Below are 19,471 nucleotides of genomic sequence, written 5' to 3' on the forward strand. Positions count from 1 at the left end.
TCCCTGAGAACCTCTACTCTTCTAGTCTGGGGGTGGAGCTCCGAGGCACGGAGCTTTCCTAGCATGTGAGTTTGACCCCAACACTGTAAAACAAGTTAGAAATTCCTTAAAGTTCCTCGAGTGAGCTGGATGTGGTGGTGGCTGTAATCATAGCATTTGAAAAGCTGAGGCAGGAGGATTACCAGGAGTCCAAGGCTAGCCTGATTATGGAGTGAGATCCAGAATCAAGAACCAAAACCAAACCGGCAATACAAACTTGGAAAAGGAAGAGGAATTTTAACTGCCTTTATGTCACAACTAGTTTACTAAACAGCCACGATTCATTGTGGAGTCTGGATCATTCTGGATTGCACCAGAAGCCTCTTCCCTGAAAATCCATAAACAAGCACCACAGCCAGACTCAGGCAGCCACAAATACCACCTTTGTCTCTGCCACACAAGGCAGATTCTGCTCCCACCCGTCAGCCCCGTGGCTCACCTTGGCTTTCTTTCCTCTTGTACGAACCGGGTTTTCACAATAGGCCTGCCTGCTCTTCTGAAGGTAGCGCTTCCAAAAACTGTGTAAAACCTCGTTCTAGGGGAAGGGAAACACGTGGGGAACGATTATGAGGGCACACAGCCACATCTACACCACACACCGCTCACACTTCACAGATCGCCTCCCGTCAAATGCGGTCTCCCCTGCGTCTCCTTAGCAGGGACACGACGGGGAAACACTGACTCAATAAAAGCTTCCTTTTGTTTTCAGGGCTGGAGATTAAAGACAGACCTAAGATACACTTCTAATCTTGGAGCGAGGGAAAGGACCAGGCATTAGAGATCACCATGGACCTGTTTACACAATCAGGACCACAGAAAGAAAACAGTTTATACAGGAGGACACTTTTGGTCAGGCAGAGCCCGGCTCTTCCTGTAATTCCCCTCAAGTCCACTCAAACATGGAGGCGCTAACATCCACACACATGACTTACCTTTAGCTCTGGGCCTACTCCAAGGGTCTTCAGGGCTTCTGCCTGGTGGTAAAGTATGCACTGAAAACCTTCACACACATACCAATCCCAGCCTTTTTCTAAAGGACAAATAACAAGCTTTAGACACATGTATTCCTAATTTACTATGATTCTTCTACATAATGCGATTTCTGTTCACACATGCCAAAAGACTATTTTTGTATCTCAAATAGTTTCTTTTCTTCCTTTGTGTGTGTGTATACACTTTTATATTTGTTTTTTTCTAAATGATTCATTCATTAAATCATTCATTCATTCATTCATTCATTTTGCCTGTGTGTATGTCTGTGAGGGTGTCAGTTCCCCTGGAACTGAAGTTACAGGCTGTTGTGAGCTGCCATGCAGGTGCTGGGAATTGAACCCGGGTCTTCTGGAAGAGCAGCCAGTACTCCCAACCACTGAGCCATCTCTCCAGCCTTTTTTGTTTTTTTGAAATAAGTTCCCACTATGCGACTCTGCCCAGCCTAGAGCTTGTTATGCAGACCAGGTGGGCCACAGATGTGTATCATTCCCCGCCTCTGTCTCCTCCTAAGTGCCCTTAGCACAGGCATCCACTACCACTTCCAACTGGGAACAGTTTCTATTTTTATTCTCTTTTTAGCATTCTGATATATTTGTATCAATTTCCAAACTGATACATTTGTCTATATTTGTATTTAACAAAATTAAGCATTTTCTTAACGTATTGAATTGTTTTCAATTATCTGTCATAAAGGTGGAAAACTGACCAGTCAGCATGTTTAAAAAAACAAACAGGTAAAATTTACGTTTGTTTGGGGGTTTTGTTTGTTTTTGTTTTTAGTTTTGTTTTCTTTTTGAAGAGGGTCTCACTATGTAGTCCTGGCTATCCTGGAACTCAATACACGGGCTGGTGTGGAACTCACAGAGCTCTGCCTACCTCTGCCTCCTGAGTGCTGGAATTGAAGGTGTGTGCAAGTTTTTTAAATGTGTATTTTACAATGCTCAAAACATTGCTATGTGGAAATACTCGGGCACTGCTTCTACAGTTTTCTGGTCCATTTCAGCACATATCTTGGTCAACAAATAAGCGAATGTCATGATCCAAGAACTAATGTGCAGAAGTCCAGGAATGGGCAACATAGGCACATTTAAAGAAAGCAAACTTGAAGTGGCGATCTGCTTCTGTGAAAATGGTTCTAGGTTAGAGAGAAACTGAAAATAAGGAATCTGGTGCACACTGGTGCCTAGGTACAGATGTATCCTAAGTATTTTATTTCCTCCCCTTTAAAATGTGTGTATGTGGTTGTGTGTGCAGCGTGTGTAATTGTTAGTGTGTGTGTGCATGTAGGTGAGTTGCATGTGTGGGTGTATGTAGGTCTATGATCAGAGACAGGGTCTTCCTTGATCATAATGCATCTTTTTAAAAATTACTATTATTTCATATGTATGGATGTTTTGCCTGTATGTATGTATATATGCCACGTGCACAGGCATGTTGCCCAGGATCCCCTGGAACTGAGTTACAGACAGCTGTGAGCACCATGCAGGTGCTGGGAACTGAGTGAAGGTCCCAGCAAAGCCAGTGCTCTTACCCACTGAGCCATCTCTCCGGCCTGTCCACCTCTATTTTTTAACATGGGGTCTCTCAGTGAATCTAGAACTCATGGATTTGGCTAGGATCCACCTGCTTCAATCCTCCCAAGACTGGGGTTGCAGACGCATGCTGTCATTAGCAGTCCATGTAAGTTTTGGGGCTCTGTCCTCCAGTCCTTGTGCTCAGGTACGTCACTGACGGTGCCATGCTCCCAGCTCCTAAACATTTTAAACGGACTATTCTCGTGAGCCTCACAACAACCCAAGAGGCCATGAAGAAATCTGCCAGATCCGTCAGAAATATACATTTAACTATGGTAATGACCTGTGGTGGTATTGTGTTCCCCAAAATATTGTGCACCCTAATAAACTTACTGGGGTCAGAGACAGAACAGCCACAATATTAAACATGAGGATAGGAAGTGTAGCACACGCCTTTAATCCTAGCATTCCAGAGGCAGAAATCCATGTGTTCAAGGATACAGCCAAGCATGGTGACTCACGCCTTTATTCCCAGAAAGTGAGCCTTTAATCCCAGGGAGTGGTGGTAGAAGGCAGAAAGGTATATTAGGCGTGAAGACCAGGAACTAGAAGAATTTGGCTGGTTAAGCTTTTAGCTGGTTAAGCTTCAGGCTTTCGAGCAGTTCAGCTGAGAGACATTGGGATGAGGACACAGAAGCTTCCAGTCTGAGGAAACAAGACCAGCTGAGAAGTTGGCCAGGTGAGGTTAGCTGTGGCTTGTTCTGTCTCTCTGATCTTCCAGCTTCCCCAATATTTGGCTCCAGGTTTGTTTTGTTTTTTTGTTTTTTTTGTGTTTTTTTGTTTGTTTGTTTTTCAAGACAGGGTTTCTCTGTGTAGCTTTGCACCTTTCCTGGAACTCACTCTGTAGCCCAGGCTGGCCTTGAACTCACAGACATCCGCCTGCCTCTGCCTCCTGAGTGCTGGGATTAAAGGCATGCGCCACCACCACCCGGCTGAGGTTTGTTTTATTAGTAAGAACTTTGAAGATTCCTGCTACAATGACCAGCTGAAGAAAATGTTACAATGGTGAAGCCACTGTGGGACAAACACAGAAACGCGTTCAAAAGCATGCTATCAAGATTTCTCATGCATGGCTTCTGAAGTTCGTTACTGACTCCCACGTAACTTCTCTGCACATGGTGAAGATTCAGACTCCTTTCACTTACCGGACTATCCCAGGGGCTCCCTGACCCCACTGACTATCCAATTCTTCCTGGAAAGAGTCTCAAATATACCAAAGAGCCTGTGATTTCTGATGATACAGAAGTTAAGAGGATTTAAACCCTTCGAGCTGTATGTATATACAGGGCTCCCTGTGCCCAGTCATGCAAACGTGGACACTGATAACGCTGCATTAAACTACCTGCACTCTCCTACTGCATATAACATCACTGCGCTCCTTTTGCAGGTAAAGTGCCAATGTCTACACAGTGCTGACTACGAGACATTACCTAGTACAGCGTCCAAGGTTCTGTAGACAGTTTAAGCCCAGACTACACACTAACTCCTCACATATATCAGAGTTACTCTGATAAAACTGGATACCAATCAGTCAGGCTTGGGCCTGTAAAAAGCCACTACTGGGCTGGGGAGAGGAGACAGATGGTTCAGTGATGAAGAACACTGGCTGCTCTCGAAGAGGACCTGGGTTTGGTGGCCAGCACCTAAACAGTGGGTCACAAGCATGTGTAACTCCAGTCACAGAGGGTCCCACACGGACTTTGGCCTTTAAGGGTACCTGCACACACACAGTACACAGACATCCATGCAGACAAACACCTACATACATATATATAAAATAAATAATCTTTAAAGTCATTGTTAAATATGTGTTAATACTGCAGCCTGCCCTCTGCTATTCACCTATGAATGTCAATGTATTTCGTATAAGTATGCCATGTCTGTCTATTCCCAAGTTCATATACATGTATACACAAGGATATCTGCATGTATACTTTCACAGCGACCTACTGCAGAACTGGCCACTGTCAGCATGAGGTCAGTGGTTTCTGACTTGAGAATCTAGCTGGTCCTAGCTAGTCACAAAAACACAAAACATCAGCCAGATGTTTCCAGCTCCTTCTCCACAATGGCCCACTGTAAGGAAACCACCAGCCAGATGTTTCCAGCTCCTTCTCCACAACGGCCCACTGTAAGGACTCACTGGATTCACACCTGTGCTATAGCCATTTTAGAGAAAACTACCTTTTCCTATTTTAAAAAGGTATGTTTACAATGCAATGTGAGAAATGGTGTTTGGAAAGTTGAATATGATGTTTAACTTGCCTAATTTGACAAGCCACAGCTGAGCCATTTCAGAAAGTGACATCACAGTCAACGGCACAGCAGGACATCCACCAGCACAGCAGGACAGCTGCCACACAGAAGTGTGGCTTACCGACCACACATGCTCCAATGCACCTGCTTCCAGTTTTACCATCAGCCATAGCTTTAATTCTAGTTTGCTGACACTTTGTCTGGAATTGACTGAAAGTGCCCTCCTGCGCCCTCAAGCCATGAGGGAGGCGTGAGCAGAGCCTTAAAGTACGAGTGACGGGAGGGTGCTCACCGTGCTTGCTTCTCTTTCTCAGCCCCCTGCGGATGGAGTTGATCTTGGTATTAGGAATAACGGCAGTGCTCACAACTTCCTCAGATCTCTGCAGGGAACAGAACAGACAGTGAGGAAGAGAGCTCTGTATCCCAGGATGCTCTGGGAAGAGTCTGGAAAACAAACTGAGTGACTAGACAGACAGACAGACAGACAGACGACGACGACGACGACGGTGAAACCACACTATGCTGGTTAATCATTATACAGCTTTTTCATTTAAAATGTGGTTTCTGAAAGAGCCGGCACACAGTTACCAAACGAATACACCTTTACTTAAACAATGTAATTATATTTTAGTTGAATATAAATTTAAAAAGCTGGGCATGGTGGCACATGCCTTTAATCCAGCACTCAAGAGGAACAGGCAGGCGGGGGTCTCTGTGAGTTTGAGTCCAGCCTGGTCTACAGAGCAAGTTCCAGGACAGCCAGGGCTACACAGAAAAACCCTGTCTTGAAAAAACAAAACAAAACAAAAGAAGTATTAAAAATTAATTTAATTTTTTAAAAATAAGGGGAACTGTGTAAAAAATATATTAACTTTTCAAGGCAGAACGAGAATAAAATAGACTCAATTTTTTATCTACGCAAAATACACTTTACCACTAGAACAATTTATATTTAGGGATAGTGGCGCATGCCCACAGTCCTAGACTTAGGAGGTGAAGGCAGGAAGATCAGGAGTTTAAGGACAGCCTGGGCTACACAGACCCTCCCTCAAAGTAAACAACAACAGTCAACTAAACAGCCAGTTACTGACTCAGTGAGATTACTGATGCCCCACACTGTCTTCTTCTTAGCAGAAACAGCCATTCGGGCAAGAAACTCTTCTTGCCTGGACTGCTTGACAAAATGTTGTATCGACTGGACATGCAGGACCCATAGGAAGGTGACCATTGGACTTTGCAAGGCAAAATGGTCCTTCAGGTTCCTGCTTTGCAGAAGAAACTGCCAGACATTCTACAGGACATAGAAAAAAATGACTGAGAGACTCTAGGCCTATGGGATAAAATGGATGTCCCAACATTGCAGAGGAACTTTGGATGACTGTCCAGGCAGCCAGCTGTCTCTGTCATCCTAGATTTTTGGAATGAACTTCCTGTTTACTTAGGTAATATTATATCCTTCTGAGGTCTTTGATGTAGTTGAGGGCTAGATAGTTATAATTATGGTTTTCCTTGGTTTTGACAGGAGATAAGGTAGATATGAAACCTTGGACTCACAAATATAGGATAGATAGGATATCTTCTTTGATTTTGCCAAATACAAATAGAACAGATATTATAACTATACTTCTTGCTTGATAACTGTTTTGTTATATGTAATTTTGCTGTGTTGAAGTTAAAACCTTCCTTTTGAATAGAAAGAAAAGGGGAAATGATGGGTGATGTCATTCTGTATGCTGTGAAAATGTGTTGCCCTGACTGGTTGACAAATAAAGCTGTTTGGCCAATCATGAGGCAGAGTAAGGTTAGGCGGGACATTCTAAAGAGAGAGAGAGAAGAAAGGAAGAAGACAGAGCAGGGGACACATTGCCAGCCGCCACCAGAAGAAGCAAGATGTACAGGTACCGGTAAGCCACGAGCCATGTGGTAAAGTATAGATTTATAGAAATGGGTTAATTTAAGATATAAGAACTAGATAATAAGAAGCCTGCCATGGCCATAGTTTAAAAATAATATTAGCCTGTGTGTGTTTATTTGGGTCTGAGCGACTGCAGGACCGACAGGTGAGAGAGATTGTCCTGACCATAGGCCAGGCAGGACACAGGGAAACTTTCAGCTACAGCCTCCTCCTCTAGAAGCAGGGCCAGCCTGGTCTATACAGTGAGTTCCAGGTCAGACAGGGTTACACAGCAAGAGCCTGTACGAAAAAATAAAATAAATAAAATAAAAGTGCTACTTTTTATTTTCAATGAAACAGAATTTTGGAATGGTAATGGTTAGTAACATTCATAACAAACTGATCAATGCCAACTGTTATCAAGGGCAATTATCTCAGACTGATTTTCTTACAAACAAAAACAAAATACTGAGTCTGATTTCTAGAGAAAAGTAAAACTTTTTTAAATAATAAATGGCATTACTGTATTTTTCTAAATTTAAAGACTGAGGATGAAGCTTATCTTTTTTGTGGGGACAGGGGGATGTGTTTCCAGATAGTCTGGGAAAGCCTCAAATTTGTGGATGCCTTGACCTTCAAGTATTGGAATCCCAGGCTATCCCACACCAGCAGAATGAGTCCCATTAAGAGTAAAAGGCAGGAGCTGAGGATGTAACCCAGCTGGTAAAGCGCTTGCCTAACAGGACCCAAACCCTAGGTTCAACATCCAGAAGCCAGCCTGGGCTGCATGAGGCCCTGTCTCAAACAAACAGAAGAAGAGGCATGCCTGTAACACAGGATTTCTGGACTGCAGTCTCTCTGATTTTCAAAGCGATGTGATACACTAAGAAACCACTAATGCGGTTACTGCAAAAAGACAGGCAAACGAGGCATAAGATGGAGGCGCTTCACACCTGACCTGTGTAGGGCAAAAACAGAATAGGGAAGGCTGAGCATCCCAGGAAGCTGTGACGAGCTGACTGACCAGTCAGGCTGAGGAATATCTACACACCTAACGGAAACCTGCAGTGTTTAGAAGAACACCATGAACATCGTCAAGACAAAGGACTCGGGGCTCACAAGTCTCCCTTTGCCTTTCCACTCACAGAAACACAAGACTGCACGGAGCTGCAGATGCACACTGAGAACAGCAGTGATCTCTGCTGTTTGCATAGTCTTCCATTTGCATGCATTGTTCTCAGAAAATCTATTAGAGTCACGTAATTTGAGCCCATACTTTGATTAAATATTTAAGAACTTGCAAAAAACATATGGTGTCTACACCAGCCAGATTACGGAGCTCACATCCTTTGTCCTGACTAAAACACACCAGGAAGAACCTTCTAACCAGAAGGCTTTGCTGCAGCAGAACTTCCACTTGTCACAGGCATACTGACTCACGGGTCATCTCTTCACCCATTGAATTTCAACACCTCCACACTACACAACTCCAGGAAGCACCAGCTGTATACTATGTGTTGACTAAGCCTGGATTAGTGTACGCCAAAAGTAACAATGGACTGTTGTACAACACAGAGGTTTGCCTATTGTGTGGAGGGAAGACTCTGAGGTTCATGGCCTTTTACAAAAACATGTAGGGACCAGAGATGTCATTAGTATGACACATGCCTAGCGTGAAGAAGGCATTAGATCATCCCCTACACAGTAGGAAAAAGAAATGTCACCCACCTTCAAGAACCATATTGGATTGAGAGTCTTAAACACAAAACTAGGTAGCAATACTATATTTTTTCAAACCAAAAATGATGGTAGATTTAAACAGACAGACCTTGCAAGAAGCATCAAAGACAAATAAAAGAAGCCATTAGTTACGGCTGTTCAACTCCTATAAAAACAGTGCCCTGACTCCACCTGCAAACGGAGACTCTCCATCATGACATTCCGCTCCTTCACTATGTTTACGTTCGAGCAACACTCTGAAATTAACAGTGACTAAACCACTAGGGCCTCCATGAGCATCAAAGCAGAGGACAAACTGCAGACCTCAAGTGTCCAATCTGATGTATTTGTGTACATGAGTACTTACGCATCTTGATGAGACACGTCTCCATGAGACCATCGCCATGATCAAGGAGATTAGCACTCAATCATTCCCCAGGGTTTTTTCGGTTAAGTATACATCTTGTTGATACCCTGTCTGACTAACAGGGACACAAACAAGCACCTGAGCTGTAGACTGAAGAAGCCACCAAGGAGACACACCTGTGTGGGGCTAGAGAGACGGCTCAGGGCTAAGAGCATGTGCAGGTCTTACAGAGGACCCTTGGATTTCCAGACCTATGTCAGGCAGCTCACGATCCCCAACCAGGCCCCCTCTTGTGGACTCCAGAGGCACCTGCACTCATGTACACACACACACACACACACACACACACACACACACACACACACACACGCGCGCGCGGGCGCCTTTTTTTTTTTTTTTTTTTTTTTTTTGGTTTTTCCGAGACAGGGTTTCTCTGTGTAGCTTTGCGCCTTTCCTGGAACTCACTTGGTAGCCCAGGCTGGCCTCAAACTCACAGAGATCCGCCTGCCTCTGCCTCCCAAGTGCTGGGATTAAAGGCGTGCGCCACCACCGCCCGGCCACACACGCCTTTTTATAAGAGAAAAGCACTGTGTAACTGAGCTGTCGGCTAAATTAGCTTCTTAAGGGTTTTGTTTGTTTCACATCTTCTGTCCAGATTTTTAGTTGTCTGAGGTAGAAAGACGAATCAGTCCCTACCACACTCTATGTTGGGATGCAGTAGCCTTTCTGAATAAGTGGTAAAGGGAGGACCTGTTCCTTCCTGGCTCTGCACTTCCAGCAAATCCTTCCCTGTGGAGAACAGTCCTGGCATGTTCAGGCTCCAGCAGCAGGCTGTCCACGCTTTGATTACTTTGGTTTCGTATCAGAAAGGTATGCTCACCAGAACAAGACCTAGAACTTCCAGTGTGAAGATGGCCTCATTTACCAAGGTTCCACAGTGCAGAGTGACAGTCTCTACCTCAAGAAACAGGTGTGATGGGGTGAAATGAACCTTGGAGTTAGAAGACTTAGGTTCAAATCCCACCTCAAATCTTTGCACTCCTATGACATTAGCGAACTAACTCAACTGGTGCCAGGTGCGGTGGCGAATGCCTTTGGTCCCAACTCTCTTGGGTCTTTGAGTTGGAGCCAAGCCTGATCTACAGAGTAAGACTATCTTTAAAAAAAAAAAAAACAACAACAAAAACAACAGAAACCACTAACGTAACTCATGAGCTCTACTTGCTCCGTCTGTCAGGGCATCACACTGTCTCACAGGTTGTTGTGAGGTAGAAATTACATAATATATGAGAAAGTACTCAGTACTTCATAAAGGAATCACACAAAGATAAGTGATAATGAAGCATGTTTCCAATACTCCCAGCAGTCCCCGATCATCTTATATCCCACCTTCCAAATCTCTATGGTAGTGCAACACATTAAAAACTCAAAAACAAACAAACAAAACCTCTTTCAAGTATAATTTTAGGTATTTCCATACACACAGTCTAAATGAAACATTCATTTATAAATGTGGCTCGACATATTTTTTTTTTAGTTTTTTGAGAAAGGATTTCTCTGTGTAGCTCTCGCTCTGTACACCAGACTGGCCTCAAACTCAGAGATCCACCTTGCCTCTGCCTCTTGAGTGCCTGGACTCTTTAGTGTGCCACCACTGCCCAGGGGCTCAACATAATTTGAAAAATTCATCTCCAATCTAAATTGCAGAGTTCTTTTTTTTTTTTTTTTTTTTTTTTGGTTTTTCAAGACAGGGTTTCTCTGTGTAGCGTTGTGCCTTTCCTGGAACTCACTTGGTAGCCCAGGCTGGCCTCGAACTCACAGAGATCTGCCTGGCTCTGCCTCCCAAGTGCCGGGATTAAAGGGGTTCGCCGCCGCCACCACCACCACCGCCGCCCAGCTATTTGCAGAGTTCTTAATCCAAGACTGTGCTCTTGAAAACTGTTTCTACTGGAATTTGGCCATTGAACGAGGAATGAAAACAGATGCGTTTTTAGGAGTCAGGCCACACACCGGGAGGAAACTGCAATTTTAAAAGCATAAGCAGATTCATGAGTGGCATGTTACTTACATCCGTGACATTGTGGCAGGAAGTGCAGTAGTATTTGCCTTCATCAGTTAGGCCCCAGGACACGGCAGCACATTGCGAACAGCGGTCTGTGAAGGATTTCTACAGAGGGTAGAAGAACTGTTATTGTCAGGCTGATACACTGCATCTTTAACTTCATGGCTCTAAGTTCTACCTCCAGGGTTCCTGGCAATTTCATCCCCAAAATTTAAAAAAAAAATCATAAAAAATTAAAAATACATTGGACTATCTATCTAGAAATAAGGAGTTCAGTCTCTTCCAAAGTATGAAACACAGTAACTAAAACTAAGACATGCAAACTGAGAACCAAGAAGGGAAAGGTGGACAAGGCTGAAGTGGAATCGGAGACGTAAGGAAAACTCGCTGGAAGAGCTGAGGGAGGAAAAGATGACCCAGTGTATGGACAGGCAAAACAAAAATGCAAAGATTAGAAACACTGTTGGCAGCCAGCACCTTTAATCCCAGCACTCGGGAGGCAGAGGCAGACTGATCTCTGTGAGTTCGAGGCCAGCTTGGTCTACAGAGCAAGTTTTAGGAGAGCTAGGGCTGTCTCAAAAAAAACAAAAAACAAAAAAACAAAAAAAAAGAAAAGAAAAGAAAAAAAAAGAAAGAAACATTGTTGTCATTTCCTTTGAGGCACTGAAAACAAACCAAAAGCAGATGTCTCAAGTTTTGATTTATTCATCCAGCAACATAAAGGGTATCAACTGTATGTGTACTAGATATTTAACTGGGTGCTGGGGTTCTATTGTAAGCAAAAGGAGCATGGGATTCACTCGTGGTCTATATGGATGGGTCATGGTGGAATGTAATTTCAGTTGTATCAATTTATTATCTAGTCTTCAATCATCTATCTTTCAACATTTATTAGTATTTACTGAGAGTCTACTATGAGACACTGTATCAATATTCTGCCAGTGTGCACGCACAGGAAAAGAATTGGTTCCTAATTCTTTGGTGTATTCAGTTACTGAATATGCCTATCATATTAAAAGTGCATTCCAGGTTCAACAACATCTTGATCGTTTTTATGATGAGGTATAGGTACATGTGCTGGATAGGTTTGTGTCAACTTGACACAACCTAGTCATTTGAGGAGGGAACCCCCACTAAGAAAATGCCTCCATAAGGCTGGGTTGTAGGCAAGCCTGTGGGGCATTTTCTTAATCAGTGATTGATGGGGAGGGCCCAGCTCATTGTGGGTGGTGGCATCCCTGGGTTGGTGGTCCTGGGTTCTATAAGAAAGCAGGCTGAGCAAGCCATCGGGAGCAAGCCAGTAAGCAGCACCCCTCCATGGCCTCTGCATCAGCTCCTGCATCCAGGTCCCTGCCCTGTTTGAATTCCTGACCTGACTTCCTTAGATGATAAACAGCGGTATGGAAGTGTAAGCCAAATAAACCCTTTCCTCCCCAACTTGCTTTTTTTGGTCACGGTGTTTCTTCGTTTCAATAGAAACCCTAACTATGACAGCACATTGGAATGAGACAGACTGACTGACAAGGGGTCCTTGAAGGCATCACAAGTTCCAGGTCCCGCGCTTCCTCACCCGCCCCAACACCAAAGGGAGCTTTGCTGGGTGGTCCCCTCCAGAGAGAGTGAGCCATCCCACAGCCCCACAGCTTCATCCTCCTCGTGGCCCACGCCCCACGTGCACAAACACTCCACCCAACCCGCACCTGCACCCGCACCCTCCGGGGGTGGGAACACAGCCCGGTTCCGGGCCGCGAGGCCGCCGCCCCCTCGCTCCGCCCTCTCCGCGGGTCACCGCCCCCAGCCGACACCTCCTCCCCGGGCTGCTCTTCCTCCCCCGGCTCCCCTCGGCTCTTTCAGTTAGGGAACGCCAAGTCCGACCTCCCCGCAGCCCCCTAGGTCCTTACGGTCTCCTCCAGATCCATCGCTGCTCGGCCGGGGTTACCGTTACCCAGGCAGTGAGAGCCGCTTCCGGGAGAGGCGGAAGAGCGCTCCGGCCGGAAACACAACTCCCGCCTTTGCGTTCCGCTAGTCTCCTATACCGCCCCTGCTGCTCCGCAGGACCCAGGCTCAGGCTGCGAGTCCGCAGTGCAGGATCAGGGCCAGGCTCCAGAGACCGGACTCAGACCTACGAGGAGGTGTCTTTTTTTTTTTTTTTGGTGGGGTATGTGTCGAGACAGGGTATCTCTGTGTATCCCTGGCTGTCCTGGAACTCGTTGTGTAGAGCAAGCTGTCCTCGAATTTAGAGATCCGCCTGCATTTGCCTCCTGAGTGCTGGGATTAAAGGCGTGCACCACCACCACCTCCTGGCTTCTAGATTTTACAAAACGTGCTCTCAATGTTTGAGGTAGAGAACACAGATTGTTGAGTTAGACCTGGGTTTCTATTTGGATTTTTTTTTCTTCTCCAGATCCTAGGAACCAAACCCTTGTACGTGTTTGTTGAGTACAGTACGTCACACCACCGTGCAACATCCCCCAGCTCTTAGACCTAGATATCAGATCATTAATTTCTTTTTTTCTTGTGCCTCTACTTCCTTCTGTGTAAAAATTTTATATTTACCTGTGGATATAATTAAGTCTTACAAAGTCTCGATAGGTTTAGCTCTTGTTCCTTAGTTGAACACACTAATTCCTTGCTTCCTTAAACCAAAATTGCTTTAAGTTTTGGATTTAGCTATGAACAAAATAAGTCTCCACCTTGGTGAAGATTATATTTGGGGTTTATTATTATTATCTGAATTATTTTGTTGTTGGTGGTTTGTGGTTTGTTTGTTTGGTTGATTGGTTGTTTTTTTGAGACAGGGTTTCTCTGTGTAGTTTTGATGCGTTTCCTGGAACTCGCTTTGTAGACCAGGCTGGCCTCGAACTCACAGAGATCTGCCTGCCTCTGCCTCCCGAGTGCTGGGTTGCTGTGTTTGTTTTTTGAGACAGGGTTTCTCTGTGTAGCCCTGGCTGTCCTGGAACTAACTCACTCTGCCTCCCTAGTGCTGGGTTTAAAGGTGTGCACCACCACTGCTCGCCTATAATTTGTTTTAAATGCTAAAAATCTTTTCCTGGGTCGGTAGAGACAAGCGCTGAGACAGATTTCAGGTCCTCAGCAGGGGAAGCTGGGATATATATGGTGGAGATCCTGCAGCACCCTGCAGAACAAAGGAAAATCCTGATATTTATAGACATTAGAGGTTTGAAAAGATTTCAAAGCCCAGAGGAGACGGGTCTCTGTGTTTAGGAAATTAATCAAGGCACTAAGAAGGATAGAAGGCCAAAATTTAGGACACTGCTCCTATCGTCCCATCCTGCCTTGGGGCTGCTACATGCTAGGAGCTTAGCAGCTTATGGAAGAAACTAGGTAAATCGAGGCTGATCGACGTTACTGGGACAGTGCTTCGATATCAGTGCTATGGTGGGAGGAGACAAAAATAAGGAAAACGGCCGGGCGGTGGTGGCGCACGCCTTTAATCCCAGCACTCAGGAGGCAGAGCCAGGCGGATCTCTGTGAGTTCGAGGCCAGCCTGGGCTACCAAGTGAGTTCCAGGACAGGCGCAAAGCTACACAGGGAAACCCTGTCTCGAAAAAACCAAAAAAAAACAAAACAAAACAAAAAACCAAAAATAAGGACAACATGGGGTTGGAGAGATGGCTCGGCAGCTAAGAACACTGGTATCTCTGTTTGATTCCCAGGGCCCACACAGCACTAGGATTAAAGGCTTGTGCCACCACTGCCCAGCTATATTTGAAATTTTCAAAGAAACGGACATGTTTTTAGAAAACACATAATTAAAATATACAAGGAGAGGCTGGGTGTTGGTGGCACACGGCTTAAATCCCGGAATTCGGGAGGCAGAGGCAGGCGGATCTCTGAGTTTGAGGCCAGCCTGGGCTACAGAGCGAGTTCCAGGACAGCCAGGCTAGCTATTTCAGAGATTGACTTAGGGCTGGGATGTCACTCAGTGGAGGTGGGTTTGTCTGTCATGCGGAAGACCATGGCCTCAAGCTCCAAGACTGGAAATAAATGGATAATTGAAACAACAGCAAGACAAAGAAAAGACAGAAAGTGTTCACGCCAGTCAGCGACAGACTTAGGTTAACCAAGATTCCATACAAGCCAACACTGAACAGTCCAGTTAAAAACAGAGTGCAGTAATGCCACACTCCTCTAATCCCAGCTCCTCTGGAGGCTGAGCAGGAGGATCATAAGTCAGAGGATCACCTGGGCTACATGATACCCACCCTACCTCGAAAAAACAAAAACAAAAACAAAACGTTGATGAGGGGTAGCAATGATGGTTTAAAAAAAGGGGGGGGGGGTCTTAGCCTCTGGATACAAGCAAAAGCCAAACCTGATGGATTGGGTGAGAGAAGAGTTAAGATGGACTGTAAATGTCAGGACCTGACGTGCTGTGAGAAGACAGCCTTTACCGAGGCAGAAAGTCTTCCTCCTAGGCACACGACAGTGAGGGGGAGAAAACGGTATTTCGTTTTGGTATATGTCTCAGTGCTTCTTATCCCATATCCAGGTGGGGACCCTGAGGACCACGCTGACGAGATGAGTTGGACATTCAGGGCAAAGGGCACAACCGAGGATAGGAATGTGGGGATGACCTGGGTAAGATCACTAGGGTGGGAGTGTCCCGAGAGGAAAAGGTCCGAGGACTGAGGCCAGTAAAGGACCATGACAATGAGTGTCCTTGACACAGAAGGAAAAGCAGCAGTACACGGCACCCTGGAAGTCAACAGTCTCCAAGAGGAAGACCCTTCACCTTCAGCGGATGCTCCTCAGACCCGCAGGGAGGGAAAGATGGAATCGCCTTCCCATGTGCCGGATGACTGATGGATCTAGACATGAGGGTCACTAGAGAGGAAAGCAGTGTGACAGCTAATCTTGATTGACACCTTGAGTAGAGGAATGTTTAGGAGATCAGTGAACCACGTGTCTGCATGAGTGTTTTGGGGGATGATTGACGTGTGCCATAGCAACAGAGTGGAGAAAGACCCTACGTCTTGATAAGCCAGGGACCTGGAGGGACCCAAAGTTGGAGGAGGAAGCCCCCACCTCATAAAAACTGGCTTCCTCCTCCCTGGCAAGTTCATCTGGCAGTTATCATTATCAGCAGACATCAGACCCCAGCTGCTCCAACCTTTCCACATGACTCACACCAGCAGCCCTGCAGGGAGCCTCTGGGCTTTTAACCTGAAACTGGGGCTGCATCTTTGAGCCCCTTATTCTGAGGCTTCTAGCTTCTTAGACACAGAAGCTACCTGGTTGTCCGCCCCCACCCCTAATGTGCAGATGGTCATCGTTGGCTCACCCAGCTTCCGATGAACACCAAGGGTGTCCACCTTTTTTTGACATTGTAGCTGGACATTGTCATCTCCAGAGTTCACACTCAAGAGCTGAACAACTGAGTTAAGAGAGAGAGAGAGAAAAACACCTCCCTTTTTTTCCCCCTCCGCCATTGTGAACTGTACACCCAATGAACTTTCTCACCATATATTTTCACAAGACTTTCACAATCAAAGTATTTCTGGCCATGATACAAAAGCAAAAATGGTCCCATTCCCTCAATGGATTGGAATGAAAACTAGTGGCGGAATCGGGGCCGATTCCAAGACCAGACACTGGAGTAGAGCCACACCTGGGCTGTAAGGGTTCTGGTATGGTGACACAGCTTTTTATGCTGAATCACGATCATCCATCCTACCAGATGGCGGTGAAAGTGTTCATCTCTGGAGCCACGGGCGTGTTGAACTGCAGGAGCAAGCAGGCTGGCTTAGTAATAAACATGTAGAACTTTTCGAACTGCTAAATATCACACACACACACACACACACACACACACACACACACACACACACACGCCCTCACCATGTTTCAAATAGGCTTGTAATTTTGAGTTGGGATGCATTCATACACGTTTGTGTGTGTCACATTTGACCCACAGACCATGGATTGTACATGCTTGTAAGCTGATTCAATACATACTCTATCATATACATGTGTATAATATACGCATGTATATATGTATATATGTATATGTGTGTATGTATGTATAGACATGTGATTTCTATCAGTTTTGTTCCTCTAGAAAAACCTGAGTAATGAAACCCACTTCAGTAGAGTGTTGGGGATGAAAGTCTGTAAAAGTGTGGTTTTTAAAAAAAAAAAAATGAGAGAAGCATGTAGACCACTCTTGCTATTTCTTTTTTTCTTTTCTTTTCTTTTTTTTTTTTTTTTTTTTTTTTTTTTAGTTTTTCTGAGACAAGGTTTCTCTGTGTAGTTTTGGTGCCTGTCCTGGATCTTGCTCTGTAGACCAGGCTGGCCTCGAACTCACAGAGATCCACCTGCCTCTGCCTCCTGAGTGCTGGGATTAAAGGCTTGTGCCACCATTGCCTGGCTTTGTTATGGTTTTTATTGAAAATACAAACAGTTGCTGTCAGTCATGGGTAATAGACAATAAAGAAAGGCTTTTATTCATTTATTTGTTCTTTTCTTTTTAATTATGTGCCTATGTGTGCCAGGGGTGATGGTGGGGTACATGAGTATAGTGCCTTCAGAGGCCAGAAGAGGGCATTAAATCCCGGGAAGCTGGAGTTAATGGCTGGTTGTGAGCAGCCTGAGATGAATTCTGGGACCTGAACGAGGATCCTCTGAAAGAGCATTATGTAGCCTTAACCACTGAACCATCTTTCCAGCTCCTTTTGCTCTTTTCTTGACTTGCTCAGAAGGAGAAAAATGATGACCAAGAGACAGAAGGGGGCATGGTTTCCAGGGGTTTTCAACAAGATGGAGAGAGAGAACAGGACCTGCAAGGCAAGGATTCGGTAGGCTGGGAAACCAGAGATGGTCAGCTCGGATTGCTTCAAGCAAGTCAGCGGAGAACAGGAAGCCAGCAGAGTGGTGAGAGGTTTCAAGAGACATCGCAGAGTGAGAGCAAGGACAGCTCAGCTGGCAATGGTACCTGCTGCCAAGCCTGATGACCTGAATTTAATCCATAGGATCCATATGGTGGAAAGAGAGAACCACATCCCACAAATTGTCTTCTGACTGACACACGCATTGCCATGACACTTATATGTCCACACACCACACACACACACACACACACACACACACACACACACACCAAATAAATAACTAAATCTGGAATTGTAAAACTCTACAGGGGGCTGGAGAGCTGGTTCAGTGGTGGAGAGGGTACACTGCTCTTGCAGAGGATGCCAGTTTGGTTCCCAGAACCTATGTGTGGGCAGCTCACAGCGGCCTGTCACCCCAGTTCCCTGGGGATCTGTTGCTGTCCCCTGGCCTCCGTGGGTGCCTTCAGTCACATGCACATGTCCACATATAAACACAAACAAGTCATTGTTTTAAAGAAGAAAAATGAAATCTACAAAACAAGAGAAAACCAATGTAAAGGAGAAAGTCGTTGTACAAAGAGAACATGGGTAGAAAACATGTAAGGAAAGAGAGAGTTGAGTCTGAAGTCTTGCAAACCGCTGGAGCATTAAGCACGCCCTGGCCTCTGCTGCTCGCTTTCCGAAGACTCCCCTTTGTCCTAAAGGGATGGACCCAGTGTTTCAAAAGTATCTTCCAGAACTTTCTACCAAAAAAGAAAAAAATCCTGACTGCAGTAGGATGTGCTGCTCTGCCTTCAAGCTCCTGCTGGCTGGCAAGAGAGGCAGTGAGTGAATTTTCAATAATTAAGTCAGTCACTCCTTCAGCGGTTACACAAATATGATTGTACCACAAAATGTTGTTTGTCAATTTTTCATTACATTAAAAAAAATTATTGGGGACTGGGAGAGCCTGCCATGGCACGCATGTAGCGGTCACAACACTTTATAGGAGTCAATTCTCTTCTTCCACACCGTGGATTCTGAAATCAAACTCAGGCTTGGCAGCAGGGCCCTTTACCTGCTGAGCAACCACCACGGAGAAATGATTTACCTGGAATATATGCTCCTTGGTGCTCATTAGATGCTTAACTTGGGAGACTTTCTGCCTTCCATTATTGAAACTGAATCTTCGATCAGGAGCAAAGATGAGAAACATTTTTTTTTTTTTTTTTTTTGGTTTTTCGAGACAGGGTTTCTCTGTGTAGCTTTGCGCCTTTCCTGGATCTCGCTCTGTAGCCCAGGCTGGCCTCGAACTCACAAAGAGCCGCCTGGCTCTACCTCCCGAGTGCTGGGATTAAAGGCGTGCACCACCACCGCCTGGCTTAACATTTATATTTTCATCCACCTGTATAGCGAACTTCCAAAGGGCTCAGTGACCTAATCCAGGAGTTATTTCTTTTGAATTTTCATCAGAATTCTTTGGGCCATCCAATGGTATTTGTCATGTGGTATCTGGGCCATGTTTATCATGGGAGGAAATGACAGAAAACAGCCAAATAGGAAATGTCACTTCAACGAATGTAAATGCAACGATGTAGCAGGCTGTGTGCTTAGGGTGACTAGGGGCGGGGATGAAGAGTTTTGTACAGTTGTAAGACAATTCTAAAGCTGAGCAGAGAATAGCAGCTGAGCAGAGATGGGGATGGTGGGATGGTGTGAGAGGCATGGAAGAAGAAT

The 19,471-nt window shown here is 45.2% G+C and overlaps 1 protein-coding gene across 2 annotated transcripts in view; it reads right to left on the reverse strand.

Annotated features, from left to right (window-relative positions):
- The window catches only part of Taf1b (TATA-box binding protein associated factor, RNA polymerase I subunit B), a 65,205-nt gene extending 52,308 nt beyond the window's left edge, over positions 1-12,897 (reverse strand). For both annotated transcript variants that reach the window (XM_059248229.1, XM_059248228.1), the window contains exons 1-5: positions 12,806-12,897; positions 10,911-11,009; positions 5,155-5,242; positions 972-1,069; positions 479-574 (exon numbers count right to left, since the gene is read on the reverse strand). In XM_059248229.1, the coding sequence (XP_059104212.1) occupies positions 479-574; positions 972-1,069; positions 5,155-5,242; positions 10,911-11,009; positions 12,806-12,823 (399 nt within the window). In that variant the 5' untranslated portion in view covers positions 12,824-12,897. The remainder of the gene's footprint in view (positions 1-478; positions 575-971; positions 1,070-5,154; positions 5,243-10,910; positions 11,010-12,805) is intronic.
- Positions 12,898-19,471: the final 6,574 nt, after the last annotated feature.

The sequence above is a fragment of the Peromyscus eremicus genome, chromosome 22 (assembly GCF_949786415.1).
Source record: "Peromyscus eremicus chromosome 22, PerEre_H2_v1, whole genome shotgun sequence".
Lineage (NCBI taxonomy): Eukaryota > Metazoa > Chordata > Mammalia > Rodentia > Cricetidae > Peromyscus > Peromyscus eremicus.